The following is a 15,847-nucleotide window of genomic DNA, read 5'->3' as shown; positions in this document are numbered from 1 at the left end:
TCATAATCGTTTAATAGCAGAACATTTTGTTCTATATTAAATGGACAATTCTGGTTTGGGAAATTTGTTACACACCAGAGGAATATTTATTTTTATAATATTCAATCAGATTAGCTCTGTCTTTGGCGCATTCAGTGTTAGATGCACGATTTAACATCCATCTGGAATAACTTCTATCAAACAGCCTAGACTCTACATTTCTTATTTCATGTTCACAAGACAAATTTCCACTGCAATTTCGGAAAACTCTAATATATTCCCCAACAGGTATGGATTTGATAGTGTGATTGGGGTGACTTTTGGTAGCGTGGCGGATAGTATTCAAGCAATGGGTTTCCTTTATATGGATGAAAAAATATGGAGTCCAGACAGGCCAGAAAACTGCAGATCCAAAAAAGTAATATTGGTGGAATAAAAAAAGAGTGAATTTCAGATTATAATCATTGGTCTTGATATATTCAATGATATGGCATATATCTGTTTTACAAATAAAGAGAAGATTATCTATAAATCTGCCTTACCAGTAAATAGATTAAAAAAATGGATTCCAGGATGTGTACAAAAATTGACTTCCCAAAAAGACATGACAAGATTGGCTAAAGAGGGTGAGAATTTTGCTGCTAATAGAAAGTCCCTTATGTTGGAGGTAGAATTCCTTATCAAAAATAAAATATGTTTCATGAGAAACTGGGTGACCTGAACAATGAAAAATTTTAGATCTGTGGTGTACTGGTTGTACCTGGACAAATGAAACTGAAGTGCTTGAATAGCAACCTATTGCAGAATAGACGTATAAAGAGAAATAATGTCACAACTTATCCAAGTAAAATTAGAACACAGTATATTCCCACAAAATTGATTTAAGATATCAATCAAATCCTTGACATATCCTGATATGCGATGTACTAATAGAAGGGAATCTAACCTTTCCTCCAGATGCTTATTCGCGGAGCCTATGCCAGTGATAATGGGCCTCATATGGGTATGAGTGATATCCTTATGTACTTTGGTCATTTCATGCATGGTGGGTATCATCGGATTCTTAACAGTTAAATAATCAAATTGTTCTTTAGTAATCACACCCTGTGAATAACCCTCTTCAAGCACTTTGTTGGGTAGCTCAGAAAATTGATTAACTGTGCTACTAGCAAGCACCTTATAAGTAGAGGTAAACATCATAAGAATCTGGGACTGATAAATGGTGGAGACCAAGGCAACGACTACTTCACCCATGTCAGAAATTCTAATAACAATGTTATCCATATGGCTGAGTTCACATAATCCATTTTTAAGGGCAGGTCATCGTTGAATATTGTTGACAAAAGTCAAAATTCCTATATGAACTGGTGATGAACATTTCACTGGCACAAGCAGATTCACTTTTCTCAAACCAAACAATGTTTTTCACAGATTATGAACAAAATGGTTAATGTCCAAAATGGTGGTAAGCAAGTTGAAATCCTTGGAAGGAATAAATTTAAACTGCAGGAAAGAAGTTGAATTTGGTCATCAGTATGGGATCGGGAGGACAAATTTTACCTCTTAGACCGAGCAATTTTGACCTTAATGACCAAGCCAAGTTTTACAATTCTGACCACTGTCACTTTATCAGGTTACAGCTCTGGAATGCTTCAATGCATCCCACTGATTCTGAGATTTTTTGGGATATATTGTACTTCATGTAAGGCTGCCGTCACACTAGCAGTATTTAGTCAGTATTTTACATCAGTATTTGTAAGCCAAAACCAGGAGTGGAACAAGTAGAGGAAAAGTATAATAGAAACACGTCACCACTTCTGCATTTATCACCCACTCCTGGTTTTGGCTTACAAATACTGATGTAAAATACTGACCAAATACTGCTAGTGTGACGGCAGCCTTAGTGGTAAAATGTCTTCAATATGACTTACATATATTTATGAAAAAAATTAAAATTTTGCAGTTTTCTAACTTATAATTTTGTGCTCTTAAATCAGAGAGTGGTGTCACACAAAATAGTTAATAAATAACATTTCCCACATGTCTACTTTACAAGAGCACAAATTTAGAAACTTAATTTTTTTGTTAGGACGTTATAAGGGTTAAAAATTGAACAACGATTTCTCATTTTTCCAACAAAATTTACAAAACCATTTGATTTTCAATTTTTTTTTATTTTGATCACTGTGATAGGGTTTACTTTCGTGGCAAAGGCCAACCTTGTATCTATGTGAAAGTGGCCTCTGAACAAAGATAAGTGGCCTATATTTGTAATATCTGAAAATATACAAATTAATAAGTACTTATGTCACTATGGACATTTCCTCTAGAGTCAAAATGAATTAGGATAATGGATAATGGCTTTCTCATCTTAAAATACTACATTGAAGACTCAAAGTTGAAAGAAAAATTCTGAAATGTATAGAAGAGTTTTAGGACTTGTGACATAGCAGGTGATGGTTTCTGATCTGTTTAGTTATAGACATTTATTGAGTGTAAGTAACCTGCAGTATGTTATTGATTTACAGTTTTATTTTCTTTTTTGCAGTAAACTTTAATCATTTTGAAATTTTAAGAGCTATTGGAAAAGGAAGCTTTGGAAAGGTAAGCTGTTTCATTAACATTCTTATTACAGTTTGCTTTAAATTGCATAAATATAATTTTAGTTTTAATCACATGAGATATGTAAATGATTCTACTGAAGGCAAGAGTTTGAAATGTACTTATCAGGTGATTCATGCTGTCCAAACACAAAGCTAATAGGATAACTATTTAACCTCAACATGAAAGTATGGACGAAGTGTGAGCAGCCTCTTCTTATGTCAGCACCCCAAAATGTTCCAGTATTATATCAGAAAGACAGGGTGGACAGCAGTGTGAAAATCCTCTTTTTACTTCAGAACCCCTGGTATCTCCAATATTAGATCAGAAAGGCAGAGTGGACAGCAGTGTGTGAGTAGCCTCTTCTTACCTCAATACCCCTATTATCTCTAGACAAATAGACATAGCAGGCAAAAATGTGAGCAACCTCGTCATACCTTATCACCCCAGTAACTCCAATATTAGATCAGAAAGACAAGCTGGAGAGAAGTGTGAGTGGCCTCCTCTTAGGGTACCGTCACACAGTACCATTTTAATCGCTACGACGGCACGATCCGTGACGTCGCAGCGATCGTATGATTATCGCTCCAGCGTCGTAGACTGCGGTCACACGTTGCAATCACGGCGCTGGAGCGATGCCGAAGTCCCCGGGTAACCAGGGTAAACATCGGGTTACTAAGCGCAGGGCCGCGCTTAGTAACCCGATGTTTACCGTGGTTACCAGCGTTAACGTAAAAAAAACAAACAGTACATACTTACATTCCGGTGTCTGTCCCCGGCGTTCTGCTTCTCTCCACTGTGTAAGCGCCATAGCCGGAAAGCACAGCGGTGACGTCAGACGTCACCGCTGTGCTCGCTTTCCGGCTGGCAGACGCTCACACAGTGGAGAGAAGCTGAGACGCCGGGGGACAGACACCGGAATGTAAGTATGTACTGTTTGGTTTTTTTACGTTTACGCTGGTAACCACGGTAAACATCGGGTTACTAAGTGCGGCCCTGCGCTTAGTTACCCGATGTTTACCCTGGTTACAAGCGAACACATCGCTGGATCGCTGTCACACACAACGATCCAGTGATGTCAGCGGGTGATCAAGCGACGAAAGAAAGTTCCATACGATCTGCTACGACGTACGATTCTCAGCAGGATCCCTGATCGCTGCTGCGTGTCAGACACTGCGATATCGTAACGATATCGCTAGAACGTCACGAATCGTACCGTCGTAGCGATCAAAATGGTACTGTGTGACGGTACCCTTACTTCAGAACTGGTATCTTTTAGTAATAGATACAGCAAAAAAGATAGGGTGGACAGCCTCTTCTTACTTCAGTACCACTGGTATCTCCAGTATTAGATCAGGTAGATATTGTGGGTAACAAAGTGAGTAGCCTCTTTTTACATCAGCACTTCTGGCCTCTCCAGTATTAGATCAGAATAATACAGTGGACAGCAGTTAGAGCAGCCTATTCTTATCTCAGTACCGCTGGCATCTCCAGTACTATATCAGAAAGACATGGTGAACAGCAGTGTGAGCAGCCTCTTCTAACCTCAGTACCTCTGATATCTACAGTATTAGATCAGATAGACAGGTTGAACAGCAGTGTGAGCAGCCTCATCTTACTGCAGCACTCCTGGTTTCTCCAGTATTAGATCAGACAGGTAGAGGGCCGAGCTTCTTATTTCACATGTTAACAGGCACTTGTCCTATTTCTGGAAATGTAACAAGAACATCGCCATTTTAAAGTTGTGCAATTATTATCGCCCTAGATAAAACCAGTGTGATTTGCTGATTAAACAATTTTAGGAATACTTTTAAAATTGTCAATGTATATAAATTTACACTGAGAAAGACTTGACTACTGCAACATCCTTTTCTGCGGCCTCCCTGCTAACACCCTTGCACCTCTCCCGTCCATCCTTAACTCTGCTGCCCGACTAATTCATCTCTCTCCTCGCTACTCCTCTGCTTCTCCCCTCTGCAAATCTCTTCACTGGCTCCCATTCCCTCTGCGCATCCAGTTGAAATTATTAATACTGACCTACAAAGCCATCCATAACCTGTCTCCTCCATATATCTTTGAACTAATCTCCCGATATCTTCACTCACATAATCTCCAGTCTTCCCAAGACCTCCTTCTCTCCTCCACACTTATTCGCTCCTCATCCATCCGCCTCCAAGACTTCTCCCGAATATCCCCCATCCTCTGGAATTCTTTGCCCCAACACGTCCGACTATCAACCACCTTCGGATCCTTCAGACAGAGCCTGAAAACCCACCTCTTCAGGAAAGCCTACAGCCTGCACTGACCCCGCTGCCTCCTCACCACTACCAGAGCTCCTGCAACCCTCGACCTATTGTCTCCTTCCCCACCACCCTGTAGAATGTAAGCCCACAAGGGCAGGGTCCTCGCCCCTCTGTATCAGTCTGTCATTGTTAGTTTGCTTACTGTAAGTGATATCTGTAATTTGTATGTAACCCCTTCTCAAGTACAGTACCATGGAATCAATGGTGCTATATAAATAAATAATAATAATAATAATAATAAATTTAATTTCTTTTCCTAAAAAATCCTTTTAATTTAGAATTATTAAAAGTACAACAATACTTGATAAGAATCATGACATCTGTACAGTAACATTATTTTTTTTATCAGGTCTGCATTGTTCAGAAAAATGACACAAAGAAAATGTATGCGATGAAATACATGAACAAACAGAAATGTGTGGAGCGCAATGAAGTGAGGAATGTGTTTAAAGAACTGCAGATCATGCAAGGTCTTGAACATCCTTTTCTAGTCAACCTCTGGTAAGTAATTTATTAGTTTCGTGGTCTGAGGTCAATGATACAGTTAAAATATATCAACTGAATTCTTGAACAAAGTTACTGAAGGTGTGCATAGTTCTTCATGAGGACTGCAGACCTTTCATTTCTAACACTGTATTAATTGCTGATCATGGAAGGCTAGAGCTGAAAGACATGCTATCAGGTGACTGTCATTGGATCTTGAGACAGGGAAGAACAGGCTGCAGTACTCATTTTGGAGAAGAAATTTCTTTATGTGTTTTGAAATATTTTCAGTGCATCATTTCTTTGTAATGTTTTAGGCACACTCTTATGATACATTTACACTTTTGAAGGTACATATGGCAGCTCAGATATCTCGACATCTACTTTAGAAAACACAAAAAATATATCATTATTTCAAGGAAATTGTGAAATGAAGTGTCACGTACACACTTCTCAGCATGTGACATGGCGTGTGCCTTCACGGGTTAATTTATCCCCTCTCACTCAATCAAGCTCTCAGCCTCTGTTTTAGGCTATAAAGTGAGCATAAATCAAACCCCAATGCATTCCGCACACCCCAGGTACTTAAGGCTACCACCACTCATCAAACACAGGGGGGAACAGTCTCCAAAATATGTTATTGCCAGACAAACAAAGGTTCACACACACCCTGAAAGGCAATTGGATTCTTTTAGACCATACAAGGTACAACCTATTAAAGATTTTAAGTTTTAATAAAAAAAATACAGTGCTTCCATTAAATATATAAAAAGGTAACAATAAAATGACACACAAGTAATAAAAACAGTTATACAATAAAAAGGGAGAAATAGCAGAAATAGCTAAATGTTTCTGGCTACAGTAATCCTCTGTTTTTCTGAGAGAAGAAAAGTGGATTATGGAGCACATGAGCCTTCCAGGCTGCTCTTGCATGTGAAGACTTCTCAGTGTGTCACCAAGTTTCTTATAGTCCTAAACATAGGCTAATTTTTCCAGGATGACTCGGATTGGCCCATTGAAAGGTTGCTATCTGTGAATGCTAGATGCCAAGTTGTGCCATTTGAAATACACTGTTACACTATTGACCACACCATCACCACCAAAAGTCCATCTGATGACAACAGTGATTGTCTGATGCATAGAACTCTCCTTTATATCTCCAACATCATTGGCGGCCATCATTTCTTCTCAGTATGAATTGGCTTTCATCAGTGAACAGCACTGAGGCCCACTGGTCCCTCGTCCAGCGTAGATGCTCCATGGCCCATGCAAGATGATGGTGGTGTTGTCAGGTACCCTTACAGGTTATCTAACACACAGACCACTCAGAAGTAAATGGTTTTGAATGGTCTGACTTGACACTTGGATGTCTCTCACCCCACTTAAATGTGCCTGGTGTTGTGTCACAGTCATCTTCCGGTTTTCAATTGCATTGTTCATAATGAAGCGGTTCATCAGTGTGGGATGTGGCCAAAAGATGTCCCCTTCTATGCCTTTGTGTGACTTTTCCAGTCTATCTCTGTCTCTTTTGCAACCTGCTGATGACAGACTGTGACACTCTAAGCCCAGTGACTACTTCCATCTGAGAACATCCAGCTTGAAGTCTCGCAATGGCAGGTAATGTTGATCAATGGTTAGGTGTCTTCTTGGACTCATGATGTCAAAATGTGAACAGCATGGTAATGAGGACTGTTTAATTACCAATTCTATTTGAATCCCGAAATATAGTGGGTGATTCAACAGATCTTTTGTCATTAAGCTCCTTGTTAGAGAACAGCAAGTAGTGCAAAAAGTACTGAAACATTGAACAGTTCGACATGTGAATTCAGAAGTTTAGAGATGGCCACAGTAAGTTCAACTGAAAAGGTTAGAGTGCATTTTAGGATTATCCTGGGATTTAATCCAAAAGCCAAATATTGCAAACTTTTTGCGAGTAGTGTATCACACACATACACAGTCCTCAACAATGAAATTGCAATACCAACAAGGAAAAGTTGTGGAACTATGAAAGTCACAGGATTGCTAGACATGTTTATGATATGTAAATGATAGAAAAATAAAAAAACAATGCATTCAAAACATCTTGATTTATTCAGTATCAAGAATGAGCTCTACATTCAGAAAAACACACACATATGCTATAAAAGAGATTATTAATGATTGTCTGAAGAATGTTCTACCATGTTGAATGCACTTGGAAACATAAATCATGAAGCTGCATTTGTAATTGCCGACTATTGACATCCAAGATGTGCTTTATGAGACAAGAATGGAGAGTCTGCAGGCCAAGATAACATGTTAAGGCCATGCAGGCTGCTGACTGACAGTAGCATGAGCAACATGCGGCCTGTCACAGATGTGTTGAAAAACAGGCAGTTTTAAAAATGTTGTTTCTATTTCTTCATCATTTTCATTTCATTAACATGTCTATAGACTCTTTGATTTGATGTTTCAATTTCAATTTTGAGATATGCTTGAGTATGGATATACTCTAATATATATTGTGACGTAGTGATTAGTGTTGAGTAGTGTTGAGCGATACTTTCCGATATCGGAAAGTATCGGTATCGGAAAGTATCGGCCGATACCGTCAAAATATCGGATCCAATCCGATACCGATACCCGATCCCAATGCAAGTCAATGGGACGAAAATATCGGAATTAAAATAAACCCTTTATAAACTTGTAGGTTCATTCTACATGAAGGAAAACAACTAAGAATAATGTAGGATGTATTGGGGGACGTGGCGGAGACATTAAAGGCACAGAGGTTTAGCCCAATGTAATAGAATAGCAGGATTTTGGGGGTTTTTTATGACGTTCGGCGGTAGAAAGATTTTGACTATGTTAATTTTTTTTTTTATTTTGTCAGATATTGATGTTTCACTACTTCCACGCCCTTCACCTTCTTTTTTACTTCTCCCACACTTTCTTCTTCATTATCCTCATCATCAGCTTCTTTGACATCAACTTCTTCACCTTATTCATCTTCTTCTTCATCTTCTACCTATTATTTTTTTGGTTACATTGTTCATATTCTTTTTATTTTACTATTATCTTCATCATATTCTACTTCTTCATCATATTCTTATTTGTGACAGGCATTCCCGTAGTTGTTATCTATAAAAGTTTGAAGATTACACCTTCCGTTCTGCCTGTCACAAAAGAGTTACATTTGTCCGCGTTCAGTTTGGCCTGCAGCATCAGGCTTTATCCAGGGGCACCACGAGGAGGAACGGACTCACCCCCATACACTGCTTAGTCTTCTTCTGCTTATAATTTAGATAATATTTTTTGCTCTGATATTTAGTGTTATGCTTAATGTTCTTCTGCTCTTTGTTCTGCAGCCTCTTGTTCTTCTGCTTCTCGGTCTTCCAGGTCGTCGTCGTCTCCAGGGTCGTCGTCTCCGGGGTCGTCGTCATCGGGGTGGTCTTCAGGGTCGTCGTCTCCGGGGTCGTCGTCATCGGGGTGGTCTTCGGGGTCATCGTCTCCAGGGTCGTCGTCATCACGGTGGTTGTCGTCTCTGGTGTCGTCGTCATCTTAGGGGTGGTCTTCCGGGTCATCGTGTTTAGTCTCTTGAACTTGGAAATGTAGCAGAAGGTACAAGAAGGCTGAGAAAATGCCGAGAACCAGCTGATGGAACTGGAACTCGGATGGCTACCCGAAGGTCCAAGAGCCAATGGAACTACCGAGGACCAGCTGACGTTACTGGAACCCAGTTACTAAGCAGGAGGTACCCGTGCCTGAAAGCACTACCAAGGACCACCTGACGTTGGTGGAACTCGGATACCCAGAGGGAGGCACCTAAGCCAAAGGCTCTGCCCGGAACCAGCTGACGGTACTGGAACCAGGATGGGGAGCAGAAGGTACAAGAGCAAAAGACACTGCCGAGAACCAGCTGACGGTGCTGGAACCTGGATGGGTAGCCGAAGGTCCAAGAGCCAATGGAACTACCGAGGACCAGCTGACGTTACTGGAACCCGGTTACTAAGCAGGAGGTACCCGTGCCTGAAAGCACTACCAAGGACCACCTGACGTTGGTGGAACTCGGATACCCAGAGGGAGGCACCTAAGCCAAAGGCTCTGCCCGGAACCAGCTGACGGTACTGGAACCAGGATGGGGAGCAGAAGGTACAAGAGCAAGTGTCTGCGTGGCTTTTGCAGGACACGATGCCGGCTGCACAGCAGGGGAACAGCTGGCGGTGCTGAACCCCACTGACACATTGGCTGGTGTTTTTCTCTGTGCAGCTAGCAGTACCGGGCCCCAACTGGCGGTGTTGGAGCCCGGGGTCAGCAGGAGGAGGAGATGGAGCAGAGTGTAGGCCGAAGCCTGCACTGGCGGCAGCTTTTGGGTCTGTTGTGCCTGCGTGGCAGTTGCAGGACACGTTGCCGGCTGCACAGCAGGGGAACAGCTGGCGGTGCTGAACCCCACTGACACATTGGCGAGGTGTTTTTCTCTGTGCAGCTAGCAGTACCGGGCCCCAACTGGCGGTGTTGGAGCCCGGGCTCTGCAGGGGGAGCAGAGTGTAGGCCGAAGCCTGCACTGGAGCAAGTTGAAAGGAAACCTTTAACCCCCCCCCCAGGCGTTTGTAGCTGGAAGAGCCATCGTGTACAGCACTAATGCTGGAAAAGGTAAACTTAGCTCTTTTAATTATGGTCCTTGCAGATGCTGAACCTAACACTTATGAAATGTGTCCCCTCACAGCGTTCAACCGTCCGGTAGGTGGAACTTTCCTTTGTCATGTGACGCAGCACAGCCGTCATTTTTACCCCCTTGTCGCCGTGCGCCGCCTCCTCAGCGTTGTTTGAATCTGTCCCGGAGCCTGCGCTGTTAGGTTACCCCTTGGCCATGCACACATTTTGCGCTGCCCGTCTTCTGACATCATTTGCTGTCAGGCTGGCTGCGCCTGTGCGGGTGCGCTGTCCGAGATTCAGCCTCGCGGTGTCGTCTAATGTAATCCCACTGCGGGCCTGGGATCCGTGTCCATGCGCAGTGCATATCCTCGCCTCTCACACCCCTCCCAACGGCTTCTTAAGACTGTGCGGTGTCACGGCCGTGGCATGCTATTAGGGATCAGCTGACACCGAACAGTCTGAAGAAGCCGTAGGGAGGGGAGTGAGAGGCGAGGATATGCACTGCGCATGGACACGGATCCCAGGCCCGCGGTGGGATTACATTAGACGACACCGCGAGGCTGAATCTCGGACAGCGCACCCGCACAGGCGCAGCCAGCCTGACAGCAAATGATGTCAGAAGACGGGCAGCGCAAAATGTGTGCATGGCCAAGGGGTAACCTAACAGCGCAGGCTCCGGGACAGATTCAAACAACGCTGAGGAGGCGGCGCACGGCGACAAGGGGGTAAAAATGACGGCTGTGCTGCGTCACATGACAAAGGAAAGTTCCACCTACCGGACGGTTGAACGCTGTGAGGGGACACATTTCATAAGTGTTAGGTTCAGCATCTGCAAGGAGCACCACGAAAAGAGGCACTTTTTCCCTTTGCATCATTACTGCTGCACAAGGTGGCTCCTTCAGTAACAAACGCCTGGGGGGGGGGGGGACAGGTTCCCTTAAATTTAACTTGTTGTGCCTGCGTGGCGGTCGCAGTACACGTTGCCGTATACACAGCAGGGGAACAGCTGGCGGTGCTGAACCCCACTAACACATTGGCGAGGTGTTTGGCTCTGTGCGTACAGCACTTCTGGACGGCAACTGGCGGTGTTGGAGCCCAGGGGCAGGTGGAGGAGGAGGAGGTTGGAGGAGGTAGGAGGGATTGCCACACACACAGCAGGGGAACAGCTGACGTTACTGAACCCCAATAACAGAGGAGGGACTGTTGACTGTGCGTACAGCACTTCTGGATGGCAACTGGCGGTGTTGGAGCCCAGGGACAGGTGGAGGAGGAGGAGGTTGGAGGAGGTTGGAGGAGGTAGGAGGGATTGCCACACACACAGCAGGGGAACAGCTGACGTTACTGAACCCCAATAACAGAGGAGGGACTGTTGACTGTGCGTACAGCACTTCTGGACGGCAACTGGCGGTGTTGGAGCCCAGGGACAGGTGGAGGAGGAGGAGGTTGGAGGAGGTTGGAGGAGGGATTGCCACACACACAGCAGGGGAACAGCTGACATTACTGAACCCCAATAACAGAGGAGGGACTGTTGACTGTGCGTACAGCACTTCTGGACGGCAACTGGCGGTGTTGGAGCCCAGGGACAGGTGGAGGAGGAGGAGGTTGGAGGAGGTTGGAGGAGGTAGGAGGGATTGCCACACACACAGCAGGGGAACAGCTGACGTTACTGAACCCCAATAACAGAGGAGGGACTGTTGACTGTGCGTACAGCACTTCTGGACGGCAACTGGCGGTGTTGGAGCCCAGGGACAGGTGGAGGAGGAGGAGGTTGGAGGAGGTTGGAGGAGGGATTGCCACACACACAGCAGGGGAACAGCTGACGTTACTGAACCCCAATAACAGAGGAGGGACTGTTGACTGTGCGTACAGCACTTCTGGACGGCAACTGGCGGTGTTGGAGCCCAGGGACAGGTGGAGGAGGAGGAGGTTGGAGGAGGTTGGAGGAGGTAGGAGGGATTGCCACACACACAGCAGGGGAACAGCTGACGTTACTGAACCCCAATAACAGAGGAGGGACTGTTGACTGTGCGTACAGCACTTCTGGACGGCAACTGGCGGTGTTGGAGCCCAGGGACAGGTGGAGGAGGAGGAGGTTGGAGGAGGTTGGAGGAGGGATTGCCACACACACAGCAGGGGAACAGCTGACGTTACTGAACCCCAATAACAGAGGAGGGACTGTTGACTGTGCGTACAGCACTTCTGGACGGCAACTGGCGGTGTTGGAGCCCAGGGACAGGTGGAGGAGGAGGAGGTTGGAGGAGGTTGGAGGAGGTAGGAGGGATTGCCACACACACAGCAGGGGAACAGCTGACATTACTGAACCCCAATAACAGAGGAGGGACTGTTGACTGTGCGTACAGCACTTCTGGACGGCAACTGGCGGTGTTGGAGCCCAGGGACAGGTGGAGGAGGAGGAGGTTGGAGGAGGTTGGAGGAGGTAGGAGGGATTGCCACACACACAGCAGGGGAACAGCTGACGTTACTGAACCCCAATAACAGAGGAGGGACTGTTGACTGTGCGTACAGCACTTCTGGACGGCAACTGGCGGTGTTGGAGCCCAGGGACAGGTGGAGGAGGAGGAGGTTGGAGGAGGTTGGAGGAGGTAGGAGGGATTGCCACACACACAGCAGGGGAACAGCTGACGTTACTGAACCCCAATAACAGAGGAGGGACTGTTGACTGTGCGTACAGCACTTCTGGACGGCAACTGGCGGTGTTGGAGCCCAGGGACAGGTGGAGGAGGAGGAGGTTGGAGGAGGTTGGAGGAGGGATTGCCACACACACAGCAGGGGAACAGCTGACGTTACTGAACCCCAATAACAGAGGAGGGACTGTTGACTGTGCGTACAGCACTTCTGGACGGCAACTGGCGGTGTTGGAGCCCAGGGACAGGTGGAGGAGGAGGAGGTTGGAGGAGGTTGGAGGAGGTAGGAGGGATTGCCACACACACAGCAGGGGAACAGCTGACGTTACTGAACCCCAATAACAGAGGAGGGACTGTTGACTGTGCGTACAGCACTTCTGGACGGCAACTGGCGGTGTTGGAGCCCAGGGACAGGTGGAGGAGGAGGAGGTTGGAGGAGGTTGGAGGAGGTAGGAGGGATTGCCACACACACAGCAGGGGAACAGCTGACGTTACTGAACCCCAATAACAGAGGAGGGACTGTTGACTGTGCGTACAGCACTTCTGGACGGCAACTGGCGGTGTTGGAGCCCAGGGACAGGTGGAGGAGGAGGAGGTTGGAGGAGGTTGGAGGAGGTAGGAGGGATTGCCACACACACAGCAGGGGAACAGCTGACGTTACTGAACCCCAATAACAGAGGAGGGACTGTTGACTGTGCGTACAGCACTTCTGGACGGCAACTGGCGGTGTTGGAGCCCAGGGACAGGTGGAAAAGCAGAGGAACACAATGTAGGCCGAAGCCTGAGAAAGACGAAAGGGAACCTTTAACCCCCCCCCAAGGCGTTTGTAGCTGAAAGAGCCAGCTTGTGCAGCACAAAAGATGCAAAAGGAAAAGGTGGCTCTTTTCATCATGCTCCTTGCAAACACAGAACTAAACACTTATAAAATGTGTCCCCTGCAACCGTAAAACCGTCCCGGAGGTGGGACTTTCCTTCGTAATGTGACGCAGCACAGCCGTCATTCCTACCCCCCCGGCGCCGCGCACCGGCTCCTCAGCGTTGGTTTATTCCGTCCCGGAGCCTGCGCTGTTATGTTATCCCGTGGCCAGGCACACTTAGCGCTGCCCGTCTTCTGGCATCATTTGGTGTCAGGATGGCTGCGCCTGTGCGGCCGCGCTGGCAGAGAGCCCGCCTCGCAGTGTCTTCTGATTTAATCCCACTGGGGGCCTGGGATCCATGGACATGCGCAGTGCATATCCTCGCCTCTCACTCCCCTCCCTACGGCTTCTTAAGACTGTGCGGTGTCACGGCCGTGGCATGCTATTAGGGACCAGCTGACACCGAACAGTCTGAAGAAGCCATAGGGAAATGAGTGAGAGGTGGAGGTTCAGATATGCACTGCGCATGTCCATGGATCCCAGGCCCCCAGTGGGATTAAATCAGAAGACACTGCGAGGCGGGCTCTCTGCCAGCGCGGCCGCACAGGCGCAGCCATCCTGACACCAAATGATGCCAGAAGACGGGCAGCGCTAAGTGTGCCTGGCCACGGGATAACATAACAGCGCAGGCTCCGGGACGGAATAAAACAACGCTGAGGAGCCGGTGCGCGGCGCCGTGGGGGTAGGAATGACGGCTGTGCTGCGTCACATTACGAAGGAAAGTCCCACCTCCGGGACGGTTTTACGGTATCAGTGGACACATTTTATAAGTGTTAAGTTCTGCGTGTGCAAGGAGCTAAACAAAAATAGCTACCTTTTCCTTGTGCAGCATTACTGCTGCACAAGGTGGCTCTTTCAGTAACAAACGCCTTGGGGGGGGGGGACAGATTCCCTTACATTTCAGTTGTTGTGTCAGCGTGGCGGTCGCATGACACATTGCCGGCTACACAGCTGGGGATCAGCTGACGTTACTGAAACCCAATAACACTGGGTCGTATGTTTTGACTGTGCAGACGGCACTTCTGAGCCTCAACTGGCGGTGTTGGAGCACAGGAATTTAAGTTCAGGTGGTAGAAAGATGAACACAACAGGAGACCTGGATAACGTATACAGTGACCTAATTATTTAATCAGGAGGAGGAGTGGCAAATTCCTGCGAGATCCAGGCCTTGTTCATTTTCAGGAAAGTAAGCCGGTCAACGTTATCGGAGGATAGTCGCATGCGACGGTCAGTTAGTACACCACCTGCAGCACTAAAGACACGTTCCGATAATACACTGGCCGCAGGGCAAGACAGCACCTCCAATGCATACTGGCTTAGCTCTGGCCATGTATCCAGCTTTGAGACCCAAAACTTGAAAGGGGAAGAGCCGTCTGGGAGTACAGCAAGAGGGCAAGACATGTAGTCTGTCACCATCTGACGGAACCGTTGCCTCCTGCTGACTGGAGCCGTCTGTGATGGTGTAGACTTTTGTGGGGGGCACAGAAAACTGTGCCACAGTTGGGCCATACTGGTCTTGCCTTGGGCAGAGGCACTGCTTCTGCTCCCTCTTTGTGCAGAGCCTCCTCCACTGCCTGGACGCACTGAGCTGCTTTGTAATGCACTAGCAGCACTTCTCTCAGTTGGAATGGAGAAGATGATGGAATTGACCAGTGTGTCTTGGTACTCCCGCATTTTTCGCTCCCGGTTCAACGGTGTGATGAGGCTTTCTACGTTGTCCCGGTAGCGAGGATCGAGGAGGGTGAACACTAGTGTTGAGCGATACCGTCCGATACTTGAAAGTATCGGTATCGGAAAGTATCGGCCGATACCGGCAAAATATCGGATCCAATCCGATACCGATACCCGATACCAATACAAGTCAATGGGACTCAGGTATCGGACGGTATTCCTGATGGTTCCCAGGGTCTGAAGGAGAGGAAACTCTCCTTCAGGCCCTGGGAACCATATAAATGTGTAAAATAAAGAATTAAAATAAAAAATATCGCTATACTCACCTGTCCGACGCAGCCGGGACCTCGGCGATTGTAAGCGGCAGCGTTGTTTCTTTAAAATTCGCGCTTTTACTTGCTTACGTGAATTCCCGGCTTCTGATTGGTCAGGGCGGCCATGTTGCCGGGACTCGGACCAATCACAGCAAGCCGTGACGAAATTACGTCACGGCTTGCTGTGATTGGTCCGCGTCCCGGCAATATGGCGCCGTGACCAATCACAAGCCGTGACGTCACGGGAGGCTGGACACGCGCGCTTTTCAAAATAAGCGCGTGTCCAGCCTCCCGTGACG

The 15,847-nt window shown here is 46.7% G+C and overlaps 1 protein-coding gene across 1 annotated transcript in view; it reads left to right on the top strand.

Annotated features, from left to right (window-relative positions):
- The window catches only part of STK32A (serine/threonine kinase 32A), a 383,738-nt gene that overhangs the window by 85,541 nt on the left and 282,350 nt on the right, over positions 1–15,847 (top strand). Inside the window, exons 2-3 of the mRNA XM_077261153.1 lie at positions 2,528–2,583; positions 5,233–5,384. Coding sequence (XP_077117268.1) covers positions 2,528–2,583; positions 5,233–5,384 — 208 coding nt within the window. The remainder of the gene's footprint in view (positions 1–2,527; positions 2,584–5,232; positions 5,385–15,847) is intronic.

The sequence above is a fragment of the Ranitomeya variabilis genome, chromosome 5, assembly GCF_051348905.1.
Source record: "Ranitomeya variabilis isolate aRanVar5 chromosome 5, aRanVar5.hap1, whole genome shotgun sequence".
NCBI lineage: Eukaryota > Metazoa > Chordata > Amphibia > Anura > Dendrobatidae > Ranitomeya > Ranitomeya variabilis.
This window is presented reverse-complemented; position numbering and strand designations above follow the sequence as displayed.